At 37.7% G+C, this 26,035-nt stretch overlaps 1 protein-coding gene across 1 annotated transcript in view; it reads right to left on the bottom strand.

Moving 5' to 3' along the window:
- The window catches only part of LOC128661511 (uncharacterized), a 300,034-nt gene extending 276,159 nt beyond the window's left edge, over nt 1–23,875 (bottom strand). The window contains exons 1-4 of the mRNA XM_053715761.1: nt 23,832–23,875; nt 23,495–23,676; nt 6,849–7,007; nt 2,192–2,490 (exon numbers count right to left, since the gene is read on the bottom strand). Of these exons, the coding sequence (XP_053571736.1) occupies nt 2,192–2,490; nt 6,849–7,007; nt 23,495–23,676; nt 23,832–23,875 (684 nt within the window). The remainder of the gene's footprint in view (nt 1–2,191; nt 2,491–6,848; nt 7,008–23,494; nt 23,677–23,831) is intronic.
- Nucleotides 23,876–26,035: the final 2,160 nt, after the last annotated feature.

Genomic DNA, 26,035 nt, shown 5'->3' on the forward strand with positions numbered 1-26,035 from the left:
TATACAAAGACACAGTAGTGACACTGGCTCATGGGTATAGCTAGAGGAGGGACGGTTATAGGATCAGTGATATCTGCATCAGTATAATAACACCAAGCACTATAAAATAAATGTTTTTAATTTCAAATGTACCTTGGTGTCCTTCACTAAGGTCTGTACTTTGGAAAATGTCCACCACAGCCTTTGTCTGTGCCTATCACTGATTATATGAAAATGTAGTAAGGCGTTTATTTTTATCTTAAGTTTTACAAGAGGGAATTTACAAAATTTCAGAAATGATATCACATTAACCCCTAATGACAGAGGACTTACCAGGTACATCATAGAAAAACATTCCCTTAATGACAATTGACGTACCTGGTACGTCCTCTGTTGTTAGAAGCGCTGGAAGCGATCATGATCGCTTCCAGCTGCTTACAAGGGATTGTAGTGATGCCTCAATATTGAGGCATCACTGCAATCCCTTATTTTACCCACCGATGCAGAGAGGGCCACTTTGTGGCCCTCTCAGCATTGGACTATGGCGATCTTACATTCGTTGGTGGGTGGGAGCATCTTGTTTGTGGAGCGGTAAGTATATGCTCCATATTAGGCTAACTCCCGATCTCGAATGGCAATTTCGGCGGTTGCGGATATACCGGAACAAAATGAAAAAAAAAATATATATAATCAATGCAGATGCATGGGGATCTTCTTGTTTAGTAAGTGATCTGGGAGGGGAGGGATGTAGAAGTTTTAAGGGGGGCCAGCTACACTACAGAAAACAAATTTTTAATCTAAAAAAGTAAAAAAAAAAAACTATTTTTGGGGGCAAATTGGGTACTGGCAGACAGCTGCCAGTACCCAAGATGGCGGCAAATAGGTAGAGGGGGGGTTAGAGAGATGTATGGGGGGATCAGGGAGGTTGTGGGGTAAGGGGGGATGCAGACTGCAGACAGTATGAAGAAAAAAAAATAATAAATGATTTTTATTTCAGTACTGGCAGACTTTCTGCCAGTACTTAAGATGGCGGTGACAATTGTGAGGTGGGGGAGGGAAGAGTGCTGTTTGAGGGAGGTCAGGGGGGGATCAGGGGGTGGTATGTGTCAGGTGGGAGGCTGATCTCTACACTAAAGATAAATATTAACCCTACAAGCTACCTAATTAACCCCTTAACTGCTGGGCATATTACAAGTGTGGTGCGCAGCAGCATTTAACGGCCTTATTATTACCAAAAAGCAACGCCAAAGCCATATATGTCTGCTATTTCTGAACAAAGGGGATCCCAGAGAAGCATTTACAACCATTTATGCCATAATTGCACAAGATGTTTGTAAATAAATTCAGCGAGAATCCTAAAGTTTGTGAAAAAGTCAACAATTTTTTTTATTTGATCGCATTTGGCGATGAAATGGTGGCATGAAATATACTAAAATGGGCCTAGATCAATACTTTGGAATGTCTTCTAAATAAAAATATATACTTGACAAGGGATATTCAGGGATTCCTGAAAGATATCAATGTTCCAATGTAACTAGCGCTAATTTTGAAAAAAAGGGGTTTGGAAATAGCAAAGTGCTACTTGTATTTTTTGCCCTATAACTTGCAAAAAAAAAAAAGAACATGTAAACATTGGGTATTTCTAAACTCAGGACAAAATTTAGAAACTATTTAGAATGGGTGTTTTTTTGTGGTTGTAGATATGTAACAGATTTTGGGGGTCAAAGTTAGAAAAAGTGTGTTTTTTTCCATTTTTTCCCTCATATTTTGTATTTTTTTTATAGTAAATTATAAGATATGATGAAAATAATGGTATCTTTAGAAAGTCCATTTAAAGGCGAGAAAAACGGTATATAATATGTGTGGGTACAGTAAATGAGTAAGAGGAAAATTACAGCTAAACACAAACACTGCAGAAATTTAAAAATAGCCATTGTCATTAAGGGTAAGAAAATTGAAAAATGGTCCGGTCATTAAGGGGTTAAACATGATATATATATATATATATATATATAAAAGCATGTTGTTAGTTTTCAGAACCAAATTACTGTATAAATGTAACTATCCTAGTAACAATGTGTATCTTTTTTTTTGTTTGTTTTTTAAACAAATCTTTGGATCCATTGTACCAACATAAACTAACTTTAAGTAACACAATATAAAACACTGCAATACAATAAGAATGATAAATTAGATGTTTTAGGCCACGTACCATTATACTGAGAAGTTTGTTATGTTCCAAGCCAACTGTGTTGTAACTACTTTTGTCATCCGTGAAGAACCAATTAAAATTCAGATCAGTTCCCATTGCTACAAAGGCACAAAACTGGTAATTTAAGCCAAAATAAACACGCACCAAAGACTCTAAAGAGTTAACATCATACGGAATGCAAGATGGAATATCTTCCTCAGTCTGTGCAATTGTTATTTCTAAAATGTTTGGTTCAGGGATGAGAACATCAACATGTATTTCCAATTCTTCCACTGAAATTGAATTTTCAATACAAACTCCTATTGAGAAAAGAATGTTATTGTTATTGTTGGAAAAGAAGAACATGTCTATTTTGTATAATTTAATATGAAATTATTATTTTCCTTAAACCGAAACTGCAATGCAGTCCTAAAATATATAACCAACTAAAATAAAATCTTCAAAGCAAAAAATCTATTTAAAGGAACATTAAACACCTTGAGATGGTAATATAAAATAAGTCATATATATATATATATATATATACACACACACACACACATACATATATACAGTGGATATAAAAAGTCTACACACCCCTGTTAAAATGTCAGGTTTCTGTGATGTAAAAAAATGAGACAAAGATAAATCATTTCAGAACTTTTTCCACCTTTAATGTGACCTATAAACTGTACAACTCAATTGAAAAACAAACTGAAATCTTTTAGGTAAAGGGAAATAAAAATTAAAAATAAAATAATATGGTTGCATAAGTGTGGACACCCTTAAACTAATACTTTATTGAAGCACCTTTTGATTTTATTACAGCACTCAGTGTTTTTGGGTATGAGTTGTTCAGCATGGCACATCTTGACTTGGCAAGATTTGCCCACTCTTCTTTGCAAAAACACTCTAAATCTGTCAGAATGTGAGGGCATCTCCTGTGCACAGCCCTCTTCAGATCACCCCACAGATTTTGAATTGGATTCAGGTCAGGGCTCTGGCTGGGCCATCCCAAAACCTTAATCTTCTTCTGGTGAAGCCATTCCTTTGTTGATTTGGATGTATGCTTTGGGTCATTGTCATGCTGAAAGATGAAGTTCCTCTTCATGTTCAGCTTTCTAGCAGAAGCCTGAAGGTTTTGTGCCAATATTGTCAGGAATTTGGAACTGTTCATTATTCCCTCTACCTTGACTAAGGCCCCAATTCCAGCTGAAGAAAAATAGCCCCAAAGCATGATGCTGACACCACCATGCTTCACTGTGGGTATGGTGTTCTTTTGGTGATATGCAGTGTTGTTTTTGTGCGAAACATATCTTTTGGAATTATGGCCAAAAAGTTCAACTTTGGTTTCATCAGACCAGAACACCTTTTGCAACATGCTTTTGGGAAACTTCAGATGTGTTTTTGCAAAATTTAGCTGGGCTTGGATGTTTTTTTTTTGTAAGAAAAGGCTTCCGTCTTGCCACTCTAACCCATAGCCCAGACATATGAAGAATACGTGAGATTGTTGTCACATGCACCACACAGCCAGTACTTGCCAGATATTCCTGCAGCTCCTTTAATGTTCCTGTAGGTCTCTTCTTGGCAGCCTCCCAGACCAGTTTTCTTCTCGTCTTTTCATCAATTTTGGAGAGACGTCCAGTTCTTGGTAATGTCACTGTTGCACCATATTTTCTTCACTTGATGATGACTGTCTTCACTGTGTTCCATTGTATATCTAATGCCTTGGAAATTCTTTTGTACCCTTCTCCTGACTGATACCTTTTAACAATGAGATCCCTCTGATGCTTTAGACGCTCTCTGCGGACCATGGCTTTAGCTGTAGGATGCGACTAACAAAATCTCAGGAAACACCTACTAGAACAGCTGAACTTTATTTGGGGTTAATCAGAGGCACTTTAAATGATGATGACATTAAAGGTGGAAAAAGTTCTGAAATGATTTATCTTTGTCACATTTTTTTACATCACAGAAACCTGACATTTTAACAGGGGTGTGTAGACTTTTTATATCCACTGTATATATAAACTTTGCAATATACTTTAATTATTTATTTTGTCCCTTTTTCCAGTAATTTCATGTTGACAATTGTGTGCTTTTCAGTCCTTGTTAGAAATGGCAGTTACGTTATATTCCACACTGCTGCTCCATAACCTGTCTGCCTGCTCTGAGGCTATGGACAGACATCGACGAAAACGATCGGGTTGATTGACACCCCCTGCTAGTGGCCGATTGGCGGCGAATTTGCAGGAGGCGGTATTGCACCAGCAGTTCACCAGAACTGCTGGTGCAATGATAAATGCCGAGAGAGTATGCTGTCGGAATTTATCGATGTGCAGGGGACATGATTCGCAATATCGGATCATGTCCACTCGCACAATAGTAATTCTACCCTAAAACTCTACACTTATTTTGATAATATTTAAACAACTAATGAAACTTTAAAAATACATCTACATGTTATTCTTAGAGTAATAGTTTCTTTGAACGTATCATTGTATTTAGCAATTATTTAGTGTTTAAAGGGACAGTAAACACCAAAAATGGTGTTGTTTAAAATATAGATAATCCCTTTATTTACCATTCCCCAGTTTTGCATAACCATCAATGTTATATTAATACACCTTTTACCTCTGTGATTACCTTGAGAATTAGAAAAAATACATGAAAAATGAAATTTTTTTTTTTTTTGCACATGGTTTAAGCAAACACTAGTGGAGATACTTTACACAGCCTCTGCAGACTGTCTCCTTATTTCAGATATTTTGACAGACTTGCATTTCAGGCAATTAGTGCTGACTCTTAAATAACTCCACGGGTGAAAGCACAATGTTATCTATATGACACACATTAACTAACACCCTCAAGCTGTGAAAACCTGTCAAAGGAATTCACATAAGAGGCGGCCTTCAAGGACTTAAAAATTAGCATATGAGCCTCCCTAGGTTTAGCTTTCAACTAAGAATACCAAGAGAACAAAGCAAATTTGATGAGAATAGTAAATTGGAACATTGATTAAAATCACATGCCATATCAGAATCATGACATTTTAATTTGGATTTACTGTCCCTTTAATGTCCCTTTAAGACATAAGCTATGTTCACTGCATTACCCTAGTTTTCAAAAATATATTATAAATAAAATGCCCTTAGTCTCTTGGAAGAAAGGGAAATAAAAGAAAGGGAAATATTAATGCCATTGACAGTGATTTGAACCTGTGAGCTATTCTAAATCTTCATAGCAGTTTTCCATTTCATAATACCAACACATGGTCTTTGTTTATTAAAAACTAACAAATAGGGGCCGAATTATCAATGTACGGAAGGACATGGATAAATGCTGACAACATACGCTGTCGGCATTTATCATTGCACAAGCATTTCACTAGAAATGCTTGTGCAATGCCGCCCCCTGCACATTTGTGGCCACAGGGGGTGTCAATCAACCCGATCGTATGCGATCGGGCTGTTTGCTTTCCACCGCCTCAAAGGTGGTGGGTGAGTTAAGGAGCAGTGATTTTAAGATCGCTGCTTCTTAACTCGTGTTTCCGGCGAGTCTGAAGGCTCGCACGGAAACAAATGCATTTAAATGCATACTGGGCTTGATAAATCAGGCCCGTAGTCTGTGGAAACGATCTCCACTAGTGTTTGCTTAAACCATGTGCAAAAAAAACAAACTATTTCATTTTTCATGTATTTTTTCTAATTCTCACATTTAATTATTCCCTAAAAAAATAACTAGACTTTCTCTAGTGTAAATAAATCCATTTTTAGGAAGCATAAAAGCCAACGGAAATACATTTTGTAAAATCCTGTGGTCAGGCAATTGATCAGTCTAGTCCTGTCAGATTCCTGAAATTATGAGTAAGCTAGATGTCTAACATAAACATGCTGACTGAATATAGTAAACTCTAATGAGCTATTTCAAATCACAATAACTTCCTAAATTTTATTTAAAATTAAAATAAAAGTTTTTATGATCCACTACTGGAAAATCCTTCTTCACACGTGGAAATTGAAAAAAAAATAATAATGGCCTTTTTAATTAAAGGTGATATAGATATAGCACAAAGGTAAGACCAGCACACCTGAACTCATCAGAGGTCCATAGGTATCATGGTAGGTGCAATCATACAGAGTCCAATCCCATAGACTCCAAATAAGTATCCAAAAGCAAATGATGATGCACTCAATGAAGTGAAAGGACTTTATTGAAGTGAACAGCAACGTTTCGGGGCTACTGCCCCTTTGTCAAGCTTGACAAAGGGGCAGTAGCCCCGAAACATTGCTGTTCACTTCAATAAAGTCCTTTCACTTCATTGAGTGCATCATCATTTGCTTTTGTGATATAGATATAGCTCTGGGTCTACTTATTGGTTTCTAACCAAATTAAGCTATGGAAACGCTACTCCCTGAGACCAGTTTTTATACTAAATTCCATTAATACTGGTAGAGCAGATTTTGCTTTAAACCTTGTCCAAAAATCTCATAATTCCTATGGGAAAGGGATTTTGTACTCATCTTAACTCAAAATGCTCTGAACTGATTTACTGTGCAATACTTGATATAAGTTAAAGGTAGGACTCATGATATAAACTTTTCTTATTGTATATAAACATTTCATATAATGACATTATATTTTGTTACCCTATAACAGAACAGAAGAAAAAACATACTAATTGAATGATTTCCATAATCCTTATATGTCCAGATAATCGATGAAGTGAAATAACCATTTATCTGAATAGAAGTAACATAATAGCTTGCATCATGTGTTGACCAGTTCACCTTTATTTGAATTGTTGATACATTTTCTTGGAACAAATTTGGTATTCCTGAAAGTCAGAGCAGAAATAAAAAAATGTATTACACATAATTATTATAAAAAATTATAGATATATACATCTTCTTCATATATATAAACCTCTCCTCTAAGACAAGATGATATAAAATGATCCTCCGGTACTGTGAGATCCCTAGTGAAATTCTTAAAAGGCAGATTACTTCTCCAAGGGGCGTTCACAGGGGAGAGAGAAGTAAACAGGAGAACAACTGGGAGTGATATAAAGTCTTACCGCTAGATTTAGAGTTTTGTCGGTAAAAACCCACGTAGCTAACGCTGCTTTTTTTCCCAACGAACCCTTCCAACAAAGCTGGTATTTAGAGTTGTCTGAGGGGCTGCGTTAGGCTCAAAAAAGGGTGCGTTGAGCCTAATTTAGCTCCACTTCAACCCTCAATACCAGCGTTGCTTACGGTAGCGGTAAGCTGGGAAAACGTGCTCGTGCACGATATCCCATAGGAAACAATGGGACATTTTGGGCTGGAAAAAACCTAACACCTGCAAAAAAGCAGCGTTCAGCTCCTAACGCAGCCCCATTGTTTCCTATGGGGAAACACTTTCTAAGTCTGCACCTCACACCCTAACATGAACCCCGAGTCTAAACACCCCTAACCTTACACTTATTAACCTCTAATCTGCCACCCCCACTATCTCTGACACCTGCATTATATTATTAACCCCTAATCTGCCGCTCCAGAAACCGCCGCAACCTACATTATCCCTATGAACCCCTAATCTGCTGCTCCTAACACCGCCGACCCCTATATTATATTTATTAACCCCTAATCTGCCCCCCCCCCAACGTCGCCGCTACCTTACCTACACTTATTAACCCCTAATCTGCCGACCGGACCTCGCTGCCACTATAATAAATGTATTAACCCCTAAACCGCTGCACTCCCGCCTCGCAAACACTAGAATAAATAGTATTAAACCCTAAATTGCCCTCCCTAACATCGTCGCCACCTACCTACAAATATTAACCCCTAATCTCCCGCCCGCACTGTCGCCGCTACTATAATAAATTTATTAACCCCTAAACCTAAGTCTAACCCTAACACCCCCCCTAAATTAAATATAATTTAAATGAAACAAAATAATATTCCTATTAATAACTAAATTAATCCTATTTAAAACTAAATACTTACCTGTAAAATAAACCCTAATATAGCTACAATATAACTAATAATCACATTGTAGCTATTTTAGGATTTATATTTATCTTACAGGCAACTTTGTATTTATTTTAACTAGGTAAAATAGCTATTAAATAGTTAATAACTATTTAATAGCTACCTAGTTAAAATAAATACAAAATTGCCTGTAAAATAAATCCTAACCTAAGTTACAAATACACCTAACACTACACTATCATTAAATAAATTAAATAAATTACCTACAATTACCTAAAATAAAATGCAATAAACAAACTATTCTATAATACAAAAAAACACTAAATTACAAAAATAAAAAAGAATTACAAGCAGTTTAAACTAATTACACCTAATCTAAGCCCCCTAATAAAATAAAAAAGCCCCCCAAAATAAAAAATTCCCTACCCTATTCTAAAATACAAAAGTAATCAGCTCTTTTACCAGCCCTTAAAAGGGCTTTTTGCGGGGCATTGCCCCAACGTAATCAGCTCTTTTACCTGAAAAGAAAAATACAATACCCCCCAACATTACAACCCACTACCCACATACCCCTACTCTAACCCACCCAAACCCCCTTAAATAAACCTATTGCTAACCCCCTGAAGATCATCCTACCTTGAGTGGTCTTCACTCAGCAGAGCCGAATTCTTCATCCAAGGTGCGCAGAGGAGGTCCTTCATCCGGTAGAAGTCTTCATCCAAGCGGGGCAAGAAGAGGTCCTCCATCCAGTAGAAGTGTTCATCCAGGCGGCGTCTTCAATCTTCATCCATCCGGAGCGGAGCCATGTTCCCGATCAGCCAATAGAATGCGAGTTCAAAACGATTGGCTGATTGGATCAGCCAATCGGATTGAACTTCAATCTGATTGGCTGATTGCATCAGCCAATCAGATTTTTTCTACCTTAATTCCGATTGGCTGATAGAATTCTATCAGCCAATTGGAATTGAAGGGACGCCATCTTGGATGACGTCCCTTAAAGGAACCTTCATTCGTCGTTAGTCCGTCGGTTGAAGAGGATGGCTCCGCGTCGGCTCCTTTGAAGATGGCTCCGCTCCGGATGGATGAAGATTGAAGACGCCGCCTGGATGAACACTTCTACCGGATGGATGACCTCTTCTTGCCCCACTTGGAAGAAGACTTCTACCGGATTAAGGACCTCCTCTGCGAAACCTTGGATAAAGAATTCGGCTCGGCTGAGTGAAGACGACTCAAGGTAGGATGATCATCAGGAGGTTAGCGATAGGTTTATTTAAGGGGGGTTTGGGTGGGTTAGAGTAGGGGTATGTGGGTGGTGGGTTGTAATGTTGGGGGGTATTGTATTTTTATTTTCAAGTAAAAGAGCTGATTACTTTGGGGCAATGCCCCGCAAAAAGCCCTTTTAAGGGCTGGTAAAAGAGCTGATTACTTTTGTATTTTAGAATAGGGTAGGGAATTTTTTATTTTGGGGGGCTTTTTATTTTAATAGGGGGCTTAGATTAGGTGTAATTAGTTTAAACTGCTTGTAATTCTTTTTTATTTTTTGTAATTTAGTATTTGTTTTTTTTTTGTATTATAGAATAGTTTATTTTATTGTATTTTATTTTAGGTAATTGTAGGTAATTAATTTAATTAATTTAATGATAGTGTAGTGTTAGGTGTATTTGTAACTTAGGTTAGGATTTATTTTACAGGTAATTTTGTATTTATTTTAACTAGGTAGCTATTAAATAGTTATTAACTATTTAATAGCTATTGTACCTAGTTAAAATAAATACAACATTGCCTGTAAAATAAATATAAATCCTAAAATAGCTACAATGTAATTATTAGTTATATTGTAGCTATATTAGGGTTTATTTTACAGGTAAGTATTTAGTTTTAAATAGGATTAATTTAGTTATTAATAGGAATATTATTTTGTTTCATTTAAATAATATTTAATTTAGGGGGGTGTTAGGGTTAGGGTTAGACTTAAGTTTAGGGGTTAATAAATTTATTACAGTAGCGGCGACGGTGCGGGCAGGAGATTAGGGGTTAATAATTGTAGGTAGGTGGTGGCGATTTTAGGGGGCATATTAGGGGTTAATAAAATTTATTATAGTGTTTGCGAGGCGGGAGTGCGGCGGTTTAAGGGTTAATACATTTATTATAGTGGCAGCGAGGTCCGGTCGGCAGATTTGGGGTTAATAAGTGTAGTTAGGTAGTGGCAACGTTGGGGGGGCAGATTAGGGGTTAATAAATATAATATAAGGGTCGGCGATGTTAGGGGCAGCAGATAAGGGGTTCATAGGTATAATGTAGGTGGCGGCGGTGTCCGGTCGGCAGATTAGGGGTTAAATTTTTTTATTAGAGTTGCGGCGATGTGGGGGGGCCTCGGTTTAGGGGTACATAGGTAGTTTATGGGTGTTTGTGTACTTTAGAGCACAGTAGTTAAGAGCTTTATATTCACGTGTTAGCCCATAAAGCTCTTAACTACTGACTTTTTTTGTCGGTAGGAGTCTTGTCGGTAGAGGGTCTACCGCTCACTTCTCCCAAGACTCCAAATACCGGCGTTAGGCAGATCCCATTGAAAAGATAGGATACGCAATTGGTGTAAGGGGATCTGCGGTAGCCTGGAATCGTGGTAGGGAAGTGAGCATTAGACCCTTTCCTGCCTGACTCTAAATACCAGTGGGCGGTAAAAAGCAGCGTTAGGACCCCTTAACGCTGCTTTTGACGGCTAACACAGAACTCTAAATCTAGGTGTTAGTTTGCAGCAAATACAAATTAAACTGAAATTTTTTCAATATAATATAACTGGTTTTTGCCAGTAGTTTAGTATATATTACTTTTTCTGTCAGTTAAATAAGTGTATTGTGAATTTTGAGCAAACTGCAACTGCATACAGCTGGCAAGATAATTTGGTGAGAACAGCTTGTTTCAAATGTTTAGAGCATTCCACAAGAATTTTAAGAGAGCTTCGTGCCATGAGAACTTCTCAGTTCAACCCAGGGATCTGCCCTGTATCTCACACTTTATGAAGCTCTACAATTGATTCGGCTCGTCGCAAGTTTCTTCTTACGTCACCAATGATGAATCCGGCTTCCTCCAATCACGGCTTCCACCCCAGAGCAAACATTGCCTGTGGCCACGCCGTGATTGGAGGAAGCAGGATTCTTCATTAATGACGTAAGAAGAGACTTATGACATGCAGGGGAAGCGCTGGAGCGGCTTCCAGAATAAAAGGAAAATATTTTTACAAAAAAAGTGAAATGTAAACTTTAATGAATGAAAGTGCTCCTGTTTTTAATAGTATTTTTAAAAACAGGGCACTGATTCATCAAAGTTTACCTTCACTTTAAGGGCTATTGGTAGTTTATTTATAGATTAGGGGGTTTTGTTATTTTGGGGTGGATTTTTTATTTTAAACAGGGTAGTAGATTTGGAATATCTTTTTATTTTGGATAATTTCATTTGTTATTTTGTTAAATTTTAGATTTTGTTATTTTTTGTAATGTTAGTTTTTTGTTTTTTCGTATCCTTTATTGTTTTAAAATAGTAATGTTAGGTTTATTTATAGTTTAAGCTTAGTTTTTTTTTCCACAAGTAAATTTTTATTTATTTTAAGGTAGTTATATTGTAACTTTAATTTAAAGTTAAGGGGTGTTAGGTTTAGGGCTTAATAGTTTAATTTAGTTTGTCGAGATGTTGGGGGCCAGCGGTTTAGGGGTTAATAGGTTTATTTAGGAAGTCCCAATGTGGTGGGCCAATGGTCTAAAGGTTAATAGCTTTATTTAGTGTTGGAGATGTGGGGGGTCAGAGGTTTAGAGGTTAATAGCTTTATTTAGTGTTGGTGATGTGGGGGGATGGAGGTTTAGGGTTTAATAGTTTTATTTAGTGTTGGCGATGTGGGGGGATGGCAGTTTAGGGGTTAATAGATTTATTTAGTGTTGGCAATGTGGGGGGGGCAGCGGTTTAGAGGTTATTAGACTAGGGGCTTATGTTAGGGTGTTCGGTTTTTAAAAAACTTTCTTTTTTCCATAGACTTCAATGGAGTCATTTCACAATCGTAGGTCCTAGTTTTTTTCCTACATTTTTTCTCCATTGATCTCTATGGGGAAAACGTGCACGAGCGCGCAAAGTCAAAACTTTTTTTGTGCGGTATGGGGATTACCGGACCATACCACACAAGAAAAGAAAGTTTTAGGGTGACTTGTAATACCGGCAGTATAGAAATAGCGGTACATACCCATTTCACGGGGTGTTTGTAAGCTACGGCTATACTGCAAAACTTGTAATATTGGTCTATGTTTGCAATCACCATAAAGAGCAAAAAAAAAACGTATTAAGAAACTGTAAGAGTTGGGGGGTGGTTGGGTATATTGTACATGTGTATGCACTGTGTTTTGTAAATGTATTATACTATACAATATAATAAAGGGGTTTGGGGAAAAGTTAGAGGATTTGTGACATTTAAGCCAAGTGTAGAATTATACACTGAAAATATCGAATAGAGAATATGGATTAAAAATTGCACTTTATTAACATATATACAAATGGACACAACAATAGGAAGATGCAGTGGTAGGTATTTAGAGATGGGAATTTATACTTCCAAACTCTTTAGTCAACAACCAAACCATCTATCATCTAACTACTAATAATAGACACAACAATAGAGAGATGCTGTAGTTGGTATTTAGAGATGGGAATTGGCGCTTCCAAACTCTTTATCCAACAACCATACTATCTAGCATCTCACTACTACTAACATTAAAAAGGGGCCAGTGGGCTCAGAGGACGTGTGCATTTCTTTAAATAAGGATAAAGCTACATGCAGGGTATCAGTAAGGATCAAAAGCCCACACTTCACAAATGTATCCACACAAAATGCAAACAAGCTATGCGCTCAAGGGCGTCCTCCTGCCTGCGTACTGCTTTGATTTAATAAAGTCAGCCGATTTCTAGCTAAATCCCTGTATTAATAAATGCATACATTCAAACTAACAAACGTACCAAATGCATTCATAGTTATCAGGTATAAACAATTGTCGCTCATATATATTTATATGTGAGTCCGAGCATAACAATTGTCTAAATGTAATACTACAAGCGAAGTTATGAGCGGTCAGAGCAACATTATATGTAATGAGCAGAGGTACTTAATATAGGTTAGTATTGAGTCAAATCCCTCTGAATTAGCCCAACAATGTATCGCTTATGTATTGGCATAAAATGTATCAACAGCGGTATCTGGGAAAACCCTGCTTCTACGAGTGCTGTGAGTTTGTTTGAGACACACTGTCCACTGAGGCCACGCCCACCGACGCGTTTCTGTCAGACAGAGATGAAAAAAATATTTTGGGCCCACCCAAGGTATATATGCTTCTCTGTATAATAGTTTTTAGGATAGATAGATAATAATAATAATAATAATAATAATAATAATAAAAAGATCCCTGCATTAGGACTGTACACATTCTGCACATGCCTACGCTGCTATAAGCCCCTTCCAGCATTTGGACCCTGGTGCCACTGCACCTGCTGCACCAATGGTAGTTTTTGTCCCTGGTCTAAATTTCAAATGAGTAGTAGTTTTGTTTTTTAACAAATATCAGTTAGTTCCATTTAATATACTGTGATCTCTTGGACATGCTCAGTAGGAGCAGGTGCCTCAAAAAGTGTGCATATAATGCACACCTTTCTAACAGATCCATATATAAACTAAGAGACGGAACTCTGCACTTTGCTATTGACAAAGGAAATATTATGTCCTTAGAAAAATTACAGCAATGGGACAAAACACTCTTCTACATCTGGCTCTCCCGCTTTATGAAAACTGACAAAATGGGCATATACCAGGACATACTTGACCTCTGAGGAAGCCTCAAACTTCAGAATGGCTAAGACCACTCCATAGTTATACCTAGGCTTTCTTGCCCCCCCCCCAACTGACAATTAACCAGCTGCCTCTTATTGATTTTTCGGTCCCACTACTCTTTTGATACTTTACTACCCCTCTCCCCTCTCCCCTCCCTCAAACTTTTTCTCCTTTCAATGGCACACACTGTACCCAGAACAGGACTTTTTGCCCTTTTCTATTATATCTCACCCTAATCAGCTTTTTATCTGAAAAGCTTTTTTCCACACTACGTACAAAATATTTTATCCTCCTTTGAAAATTGAAGAGTCCTAGACTGTATAATTTTAAACTTAGATCACAAGTCAAACTATTATAAAGGGACAATGACTTGTACATTGAGGTCCCACATTTCCCAAAGGCACCTTGTTTGTCAACTTATGGACGAAAGGACTTTTTCTTTTCAACCTACAAAGGAACTGATGCTAAATAATGATTATCTCTATGTTCATTATATGATTGTACCACCTTCCTGTACAATTATTTATGTTTATCTTGTTCCTGATATTTCTGTATCTTTGAATATACTAATAAAATTGTTTTTTAAAAAAAGTGTGCCTATAAAAAAAGATTGTGCAGATTTTGATAATGGAAGTAAATTGGAAAGTTGTTCAAATTGCATGATCTAAATTAAGAAAATTTAATTTTGACTTTTGTGCCACTTTTTAACTTTAAAGGGACACTGTACCCAATTTTTTTCTTTTGTGATTCAGACAAAGCATGCCATTTTAAGCAACTTTCTAATTTACTCCTATTATCAATTTTTCTTCGTTCTCTTGCTATCTTTATTTGAAAAAGCAGGAATGTAAACTAACGAGCTGGCCCATTTTTGGTTCAGGACACTGGATAGTGCTTGCTGATTGGTGGGTACATTTAGCCACCAATCAGCAAGCTGTACCCAGGTGCTGAACCAAAGATGGGCCGGCTCGTAAGATTACATTCCTGCTTTTTCAAATAAAGATACAAAGAAAATGAAGAAAATTGATAACAGGAGTATATTAGAAAGTTGCTTAAAATTGCATACTGTATCGGAATCATGAAAGAAAAAATTTGGTTTAGTGTACCTTTAACAACTGACAATGCTGTAAGTAAACTACATTTCAGCACCATCATTTGCAGACACCTTGGTGTAGAAAGAAGAAGAAAAAGAGGATATTCTAAAGTGAGTTTCAACTACCATTAGAAGTATGTTTGCAGCAGCAGCAGCATAATTTTTATCAAAGGTATTTTTACAAAGAGAAATATAAAAAAAAAAATTGCTGCTATACATTGGAATGTGCCTTTTTATTATTACTATTGAAAAATAAAATAACAAACAAACAGCTAGATTACGAGTTTTACGTTATGAGTGAAAAAGCATTGTTATGCTTCATAACGCTGCTTTTCCCTAACGCCGCTATTACAAGTCTTGCAGGTATAGGTGTACCGCACACCTTTTTGGCTGTCACGCAACGTCAGTACCGCACTTTTTAAAAAGTCCTTTTTCAACTGGTCTTCCATAGCGCTGGTATTACGAGTTTTGCAGTAAGGCTAAAAAGTGAGCGGTACACTCTATAACCACAAGATCTGTACCGCCATGTAAAGTCAGTAGTTATGAGTTTTACACTATAAAACTGTAGCATAAAACTCATAACTAAAGTGTTACAAAGTACACTAACACCCATAAACTACCTATTAACCCCTAAACCGAGGCCCTCCCGCATCGCAAACACTATAATAAATGTATTAACCCCTAATCTGCCGCTCCGGACATCGCCGCCACTATTAAAATTTATTACCCCTATTCCGCCCCTCCCCGACATCGTCGCCACTATAATAAACCTATTAACCCCTAAACTGCCGCCCTCCCACATCGCAAACACTATTTAAATATGATTAACCCCTAATCTGGCGTCCGCCCACACCGCAGCTATAATATACCTATTAACCACTAAACCGCAAGCCCCCACAACGAAATATACTAAATTAAACTGTTAACCCCTAATCCTCTGGCCTCCCACATCACTACATAAATATATTAACCCCTAAACCTAACCCTAACGTAACCCTAAGCCTAAGTCTAACCCGAACACCCCCTAACTTAAATATAATTAAAATAAATCTAAATAAAGTTTACAATTATTACCTAAATAATTCCTATTTAAAACTAAATACATACCTATAAAATAAAACCTACGCTAGCTACAAAACAACTAATAGTTATAATATTGTATCTATCTTAGGTTTTATTTTTATTTCACAGGTAAGTTTGTATTTATTTTAACTAGGTAGACTAGTTATTAAATAGTTAACTATTTACTAGCTACCTAGTTAAAATAAATACAAACATACCTGTAAAATAAAACCTAACCTGCCTTACACTAAAACCTAACATAAAATAAAATAAATTAAATTAATAAAAAGGAAATTTATGCTTACCTGATAAATGTATTTCTTTTACGATATGACGAGTCCACGGATTTCATCCTTACTTATGTGACTTTATTGTGTTCACTTATGCTGACTATGCTGTGTGTGGGCTGACGCTGGGAGATGTGGTTCATTCCCTAAGGGCTGTCGTTATTGTAATAACTTATACCTGGCTAAGGGAATGTGTGTTTAAGAGGGGCACATTGGCGTTTTTCGTTGTTTGGGGTTATGTGAAAACCGACATATTTTTCTTCCCATGCGGGTCTCAATTTGACTCGATTTACGCCCACGGTGGGCGGGGCCTAGTTTTGCGCGCTCAGCCGCGCAGTAGTCATCCGGATCTCCGACTAGCAGCAGGTTCCTGGGCTCCGGTGTGGCCTAAGTCAGTTTGTGCATATAAGGGTACAAAGAGACTTGGGAGCGCCGCTCACGGAAGATCAGTGTTGGTCTGGGGGCAGGTAGGCGCCGCAGCAGAGCTGTGGCGAGGTGCAAGTGTCTAGAGTTTTATTAAGTTTTATTAAGTTTGATACATAGCTGAACTGAACAAACGGAGCAGTATTGTTAAGTCTTGGATGGCACTTTTTATCGCTGCACAGTCATTATTACTGCAAGCAGAAAAATTGTTGCGCTTTTATTATTTAAAGGCACAGTAGGTTTTTCATTTCAAATATTTTACTATAAAATTTGACTTTCAAGGTTGAATATATCAAGTAAAGAACGACTAATATTGCTATTGCTAGTCTGTTTAACATGGCTGAACTTCAGGAAAGTACCTATGTGTTTAGATGCCAATGTGGAACCCCCTCTTACTTTTTGTCCCTCATGTACTGAAAGGCCCTTACAATGTAAAGAACAGATTTTATTTAATGCAAGTATGTCTAAGGATACTTCCCAAACTGATGAGACTCAGGGTATGCCGCTACTTTGTCCCCAAGCGTCGCAACCTTTAACGCCCACCCAAGCGACGCCGTGTTCCTCAACCGTGTCCACTTCATTTACTCTGCAGGATATGGCTGCAGTTATGTCATCCACTCTTACAGAGGTTTTATCCAAGTTGCCAGTGTTGCAGGGCAAACGCAGCAGGGCAGAAGCCATCTTGGTTCCTGTGACTTCTGATGCTTTGATGGCTATTTCCGATGTACCCTCAGGGATCTGATTTGGGGGGTAGGGAACTTCTATCTGAGGGGGAACTTTCCGACTCGGGAAGTGTGTTACCTCAGACAGACTCAGACGTCATGTCCTTCAGATTTAAGCTTGAACACCTCCGTCTGTTACTCCGGGAGGTTTTAGCGACTCTGGATGACTGTGACTCTATTACGGTACCACCAGAGAAATTGTGTAAGATGGACAAATACTGCTTACTCTGATGTTTTTCTGGTTCCTAAGAGAATCTGGAAAATTATTACACGGGAATGGGAAAGACCGGGTATCCCGTTCTCACCTTCCCCTAATTTTAAGAAAATGTATCCCATAGCTGACACTGTTCGGGATTCTTGGCAAACAGTCCCTAAGGTGGAGGGAGCTATATCTACCCTGGCTGACCACTACAACTGTGCATGCTCAGGCAGTGGAATGGAGATTATGCAAATTTGTCTCCTCGGATAGATCTGGATCAAGAGACTCTCTTCTTTTGGTGGGTGTCGCCGGATCATCTGTCCCAAGGGACGTGCTTCCGCAGACCCTCTTGGGTGATAGTGACAACGGACGCCAGTCTACTAGGCTGGGGTGCAGTCTGGAATTCCCTCAAGGCTCAGAGGGTGTGGACTCGGTCGGAGTCTCTACTTCCAATCAATATTCTGGAATTGAGAGCAATATTCAATGCGCTTCAGGCTTGGCCTCAGCTGGCTTCGGCCAGATTCATCCGATTTCAGTCGGACAACATCACAACTGTGGCTTACATCAATCATCAGGGAGGAACAAGGAGTTCCTTAGCGATGACAGAAGTATCCAAGATAAATCAGTGGGCGAAAGCTCACTCTTGTTATATGTCAGCAATCTACATGCCAGGAGTGGACAACTGGGAAGCGGACTTTTTGAGCAGACAGATGTTTCATCCGGGGGAATGGGAACTCCATCCGGAGGTCTTTGCCACTCTGATCCTCAAATGGGGCAGACCGGAGTTGGATCTTATGGCATCCCGTCAGAATGCCAAGCTCCAGAGATACGGATCCAGGTCCAGGGACCCTCAGGCCGAACTGATAGATGCCTTGGCAGTGCCTTGGTCGTTCAACCTAGCGTATGTGTTTCCACCATTTGCTCTCCTTCCCCGGGTGATTGCTCACATCAAACAGGAGAGGGCTTCAGTGATTCTCATCGCTCCTGTGTGGCCTTGCAGGACTTGGTATGCCGATCTGGTGGACATGTCCTCTCTGCCACCGTGGAAGCTTCCATTGAGGCAGGACCTTCTCATTCAGGAACCTTTCCATCATCCGAATCTGGTTTCTCTGCAGCTGACTGCTTGGAGATTGAACTATTGATTTTATCTAAGCAGGGGTTCTCTGATTCGGTCATTGATACTTTGATTCAGGCACGTAAGCCTGTCACTAGAAAGATCTACCATAAGATATGGCGTAAATATCTTTATTGGTGCGAATGCAAGGGCTACTCATGGAGTAGAGTTAGGATTTCCAGGATTTTATCTTTTCTCCAAGAAGGATTGGAGAAAGGGCTGTCAGCAAGTTCCTTAAAGGGACAGATTTCTGCTTTGTCGATTTTAAAACAAATGGTTGGGTGAAGCGCTAAACCAATCCTACTTTGCCAAACTAAAAGAACTACCTCCTTCCCAGGTAGTTATAGTTATAAAATTAACAAACAAATGTATATAGTTGGCGCTCAAAGCTATGGGATGTGGAAATATATATTTGCACTTTATATACACCAGACAGTAGGCTGGTGTATATAAAGTGCAAATATATATTTCCACATCCCACAGCTTTGAGCGCCAACTATATACATTTGTTTGCTTTGTCAATTTTACTACACAAGTGTCTTATTATTTTCCATTCTGATAAGGTAGTTTTACGTACCAAACCTGGTTTCCTTCCTAAGGTTGTTTCTAATAAGAATATTAATCAGGAAATTGTTGTTCCTTCATTGTGTCCTAATCCTTCTTCTAAGAAGGAGCGTCTGTTGCATAACTTGGACGTGGTCTGTGCTCTGAAGTTTTACTTGCAGGCGGCTAAAGAATTTCGTCAATCATCTTATACAATTATCTAAATTATTAAAAAAAATAAACACTAAATTACACAAAAATAAAACAAATTATCAAAAATAAAAATGAATTACTCCTAATCTACTAGCCCTACCAAAATTAAAAAAGTCCCCCCAAAATAAAAAAAACCCTAGCCTACACTAAACTGCCAATAGCCCTTAAAAGGGCCTTTTGCGGGGCATTGCCCCTAAGATAACAGCTCTTTTACCTGTAAACAAATATACAAACACCCCCCAACAGTAAAACCCACCACCCACACAACCAAACCCCCCCAAATAAAATTCTATCTAAATAAACCTAAGCTAACCATTGCCGTGAAAAGGGCATTTGGATGGGCATTGCCCTTAAAAGGGCATTTAGCTCTTTTACGGTGCCCAAACCCTAAGCTAAAAATAAAACCCACCCAATAAACCCTTAAAAAAACCTAACACTAACCCCCGACGATTCACTTACAGTTTTCGAAGACCGGACATCCATCCTCATCCAGGCGGCAGAAGTCTGATCCAATCAGCCAATAGGATTGAGCTTGCATTCTATTGGCTGATTGGAATAGCCAATAGAATGTGAGCTCAATCCTATTGGCTGATTGCAACAGCCAATAGGTTTTTTTTCCCCTTTAATTCCTATTGGCTGATAGAATCTATCAGTCAATCGGAATGTAAGGGACGCCATCTTGGATGATGTCACTTAAAGTGAACTTTATTTTCCAGCGACGATCGGAAGAAGAGGATGTCTGCGCCGGATGTCTTGAAGATGGACCCGCTCCGCGCCGGATGGATGAAGATAGAAGATGCCGTCTGGATAAAGACTTCTGCCCACTTGGATGAAGACTTCTGCCGGCTTCAATGAGGACTTCTGCCCGCTTGGATGAAGACTTTTGCCACCTGGATGAGGATGGATGTCCGGTCTTCGAAAACTGTAAGTGGATCGTCGGGGGTTAATGTTAGATTTTTTTAAGGGTTTATTGGGTGGGTTTTATTTTTAGCTTAGGGTTTGGGCACTGTAAAAGAGCTAAATGCCCTTTTAATGGCAATTCCCATTCAAATGCCCTTTTCAGGGCAATGGTTAGCTTAGATTTATTTAGATAAAATTTTATTTGTGGAGTTTGGTTGTGTGGGTGGTGGGTTTTACTGTTGTGGGGTGTTTGTATTTTTTTTTTACAGGTAAAAGAGCTGTTATCTTTGGGGCAATGCCCCACAAAAGGCCCTTTTAAGAGCCATTGGCAGTTTAGTGTAGGCTAGGGTTTTTTTATTTTTTGGGGGCTTTTTTATTTTGATAGGGCTATTAGGAGTAATTCGTTTTTATTTTTGATAATTTCGATTTTTATTTTGTGTAATTTAGTGTTTATTTTTTTGTAATTTAGATAATTATATTTTTTTCATTTAATTTATTTTATTGTATTGTAATGTTAGGTTTTAGTGTAAGGCAGGTTAGGTTTTATTTTACAGGTAACTTTGTATTTATTTTAACTAGGTAGCTAGTAAATAGTTAATAACTATTTACTAACTAGTCTGCCTAGTTAAAATAAATACAAACTTACCTGTCAAATAAAAATAAAACCTACGATAGATACAATATAACTATTAGTTATTTTTGTAGCTAGCTTAGGTTTTATTTTATAGGTAAGTATGTATTTAGTTTTAAATAGGAATTATTTAGGTAATAATTGTAAGGTTTATTTAGATTTATTTTAATTATATTTAAGTTAGGGGGTGTTAGGGTTAGGGTTAGATTTAGGCTTAGGGTTATGTTAGGGTTTGATTTAGGGGTTAACATATTTATGTAGTGTTAGTAATGTGGGAGGCCAGAGGTTTAGGGGTTAATAACTTTAGTATAGTGGGGGCGGCAGAATAGGGAGGTGAAATACCGTTGCTTTTGTGGCATTGTTTAATCTCCCTATAGCACTCAAAACTCGTAATCTAGCTGAAATTGTATAAATTAAACCTTTATTGGCTAAGAAAAAGGAGTACTTTGCAAGCTTTCACAGGACTAAAGGAGCCGTAGTTCTCTGAAACCTTGCAAAAAAATTCCTTTTTCGTTAGCCAATAAAGGTATCACTTATACAATTTGTTTGTTATTTTATTTTCTCATTTAGTTAACTGGCTGATATGGTACCAAGAAAACTACTATTTTTTTGCTATTATTACTATTTTTATTATTTATTATGCCAAGTCACTGATATTTTAATGTAGAAATATAAACACAAATACAATATAACGAATGATTATGATCTTATATCTTCAATCTTTTGTATGATTTAGGGCTTATGAAAACATTCTTAGCATTTAGTAATCCATACTTAATTTAGAGCTAGATTACAAGTGGTGCGTAAAATATTGCTTCCGCAAAAGCAATACTTGCGCTCAACTTAGTAATACCAGCGCAGCAAATATGCACTGGTATTAGAAGTGAGGTGCAATGCAAACATGACCTCTCATTGCACGGAAGTGCGTGTTTTCATAGGCTCCAATGGGGCCTCTAGCGCAGTGAGGGGGTAAGTCGTGGAGCTATGGACAGCAAATGAATATGTACATATACTGTATATTTATGTGTTAATATGTGTACATACACATATTAACACATAAATATATATTCATAAACATATATATTTACAGGGATAACACAGTCCCAAAATACCGCAATGTAAAGGCACTTTTCAGTTACGTTTCTTTTTTCTAACAACAAAACACCCGCCACTTTTAACCCCTTAAAACTTCCTCCTTCAGTTATTAGTAGTAAAAAAATAAATTAAAAAAGCTAAATTTTTTATTTTTTTATAATGCACACTACACTAAATTTTGGGGGCATTTGGGGGGACATTATTATAATTAACCAGTGGTCTAACCTCTGGTTAATTTTCAGAGCGCTATTTGTTACTGCAAGCTTGCGGTAGCAATAACCACCTAATTGTAATGTCTGGTTATTTATCGTGCGCCTATAAACGGGCAAATTTGCCCATTTACAGGCATGCACTTGTAATCTAGCCCTTTAAGGGAAAGTCAAGGCCAAAATAAACTTTCATGATTCAAATAGGGCATGCTATTTTAAACAACTTTCCAATTTACTTTTATCACCAATTTTGCTTTGTTCTCTTGGTATTCATAGTTGAAAGCTAAACCTAGGTAGGCACATATGCTAATTTCTTAGACCTTGAAGGCCGCCACTAATTTTGACAGTTTTTCACCACTAGAGAGCGTTAGTTCATGTGTGTCATATAGAGAACATTGAGCTCACGCACGTGAAGTTACCTAGGAGTCAGCACTGATTGGCTAAAATGCAAGTCAGTCAAAAAAACGAAAAAAGGGTTTGCAGAGGCTTCGCCGCCCCCTGCAGACTAGCGGCCAATCGGCCGCCAGCAGGGAGGCCGTACTCGATCGGGTTGAATTGTGGCGATTCCTTCCGCCTCATCAGAGCAGGCGGACAGGGTTATGGAGCAGCGGCCTTTAGACCGCTGCTTCATAACTGGTGTTTCTGGCGAGTCTGAAGACTCGCCAGAAACACGGAGCGTAAAGATCCATACGGAGCTTGATAAATAGGCCTTAAGGTAATTACAGAGGTAAAACGTTTATTATTATAACTGTGTTGGTTCTGCAAAACTGGGGAATGGTTAATAAAGGGATTATCTATCTTTTTAAACAACAAAAATTCTGGTGTTGACTGTCCCTTTAATGTTTTGCTCTACAAACCTTTTACATTTCATTTTGACTGAAGCATTATGCAATATTTACAAACTTTACTTCAGCTCTTTATTTTTGTACATATTTTTATAATAAAAAAAGTCTAAACAAATAATAAGAATTGTTACACAGTGCTTGTTTAGTTTGACTTACCAAAAGGTGTTTTCGATGAGTTTGCCAGGTATCCTGATATTTGCAGAATAAAAGCTTCTCCTGTTTGAATGCTTTTGTTGACATGACTGATGCTCACATTTTGAATATAAGGACCATCACTGCGGTAAATTGCAACCTTTCCTTCACTATCCCCATAGGGCAAGCAAATTGCCTCTGAACATCTATAAAAATAATGAATATATAGCAGATATATTAGAGCTGAACTACATTTGTAAACCAGAAGCTTAAAGCAACATTCTAGTGTAAAAATAAAATTCTCTATCACTTTACAGCATTTTATTATTAAACAAATCATTTTTTTTACCATATGTTTAACCTTGCAGAATGGTTAAACAGATGGTCATAGCTGTGCTTCTCCATCATTCCAATCAGAAATAAGCATATATGCATTTCCTCCAATCATAGGTCATATCCTTTTCTAGAGCAGAATCGGGAAGTTCCAGGGGCAAGATTACATATGCGGCATCGCCTGCAAAAGCCGGCGATGCCAGTTTTTATACGATTTTAGTATCACATATACGGCGCCGCATATAAATGCGGCGAGTATATTTCACTCGTCACCCATAATTTTTGCTCCCATAAGCTAACATAGAACCGCATCGCAAATCGGTATCACATATTCAGCGCAAGGACTTACGCTGCGAAAATGGTGAAATTTTACTCCATTTTCACCTCGCCACACATAGGCAGGCGCAGCAAGACTTGCACTGAGTATGTGAGCACCGTAACCCCCTGAAAATAGTAACTAACACCTAACGCATGCGCAATATCTATCTACCGCCTGAAAATAACTAACAGCTAACGCATGCACAATATCTATCTACCTGTCAACCGCCAATCCCCACGCAATAACTAAATAAATGTATTAACCCCTAATCCGCCAACCCCCACATCACAATCTAACCTTATAAATGTATTAACTCCTAATCCTCCAACCAACCACAACGCAATATACCTAATAAAATTATTAACCCCTAATCCGCCATAAACCCACATCGCAAAACAAACCTTATAAATCTATTAACCCCTAATCCGCCAAACCCCCACAACGCAATAATCCTAATAAAACTATTAACCCCTAATCCACCAAACCCCCACAACGCAAGTATTCTAATTAACCTATTAACCCCTAATCCGCCAAACCCCCACAACGCAAATAACTAATTTAATTACTAAGCCCCCTTACATAAAACCCACTAAATTAGACCCAAATGACATAAAATAATAAAATACTAAATTATAATAAAAATAAAAATCCTAACAGTACTTAGAAAAATAAACCTAAGATTAAATTAAAATAAATTAATCTAAAATTACCAAAAATTAAAAAAGTCTAACATTACAGAAAATAATAAACAAAATTATCCAATATTAAAAAATTAAACCTAATCCCTATGAAAATAAAAAAGCCCCCCCAAAAATAAAAACACCCCCTTATCTAATGCTAAACTACCAATAGCCCTTAAAATGACTTTTTGTGAGGCATTGCCCTAAGTTAAACAGCTCTTTTGCATTTAAAAAGCCCCCCTAACAGTAATACCCACCCACCAAACCCCCCAAAATAAATAAACCTAACACTAAAAAAACCTAAACTACACGTTGCCCCTAAAGGGGCATTTGTATGGACATTGCTCTTAATAAAGAGTGCCCAATAAATCCCTAATCTAAAAAATAACAAACCCCCCCCCCCTTCAAAAAAAAACGAAGTCTAACCCCCAAATAGGTACTCACCGTTCCTAAAGTCCAGCGGAGAAGGTCCCTGTTCCAGGCGGCGGTGAAGTCTTCTTCCAAGCGGCCAACATCTTATTCCAAGCGGGGACCACTTCCTTCTTCATCAAGAACCAAGCCGGTGAAACGGGGATGTACGATTGCCGCCATACACGAATAGTGAATTCAAGGTACGCGTTTAAATATGGCATCCCTTGCATTCCTATTGGCTGATTTGATTCTTCAAATTCAAATCTGCCAATAGGATGAGAGCTCCAGACAATGTATGTCTGGAGTGACCAATCTAGAGCTCGGTAACCAAAATACAAATATAAAAAAATATTATACATACTGTAAAATATTTATATATTTTTGGGGGTTATTTAGAAATTTTTACAGTATCTATAATAATTTTTAATAATAATAATTATTAATATTTTTTAATTTTTAATATTTCAATAAAGTGCCTTAAGATAACTTTGTTTTCATGTACACTAGCCCAACACCTACATTGCAAAACCTGAAGTGCATATTTTACATTCCAATGTTTTTCACATAGAAAATGTTTTAAATTTTTATTATTAAATATATATTTCTGTATATATATGTTAAAATTTTAATGTAAATATATATATATATATATCTATAAAATATATACCAGGGGCGTATTATGACCTAGGTCAACAAGGCTGGTGCCTAGGGAGGCAGATTTTGGAGGGGCAGCACATCTGCCCTATCCTCTCTCTAAAAGCCAGCACACAGTACAGTGAGCGATAAAGTGCAGGCTTTTACAAAGAAGACAAGGCACGTGCG

This window comes from Bombina bombina, chromosome 5 (genome assembly GCF_027579735.1).
Source record: "Bombina bombina isolate aBomBom1 chromosome 5, aBomBom1.pri, whole genome shotgun sequence".
Taxonomy (NCBI): domain Eukaryota; kingdom Metazoa; phylum Chordata; class Amphibia; order Anura; family Bombinatoridae; genus Bombina; species Bombina bombina.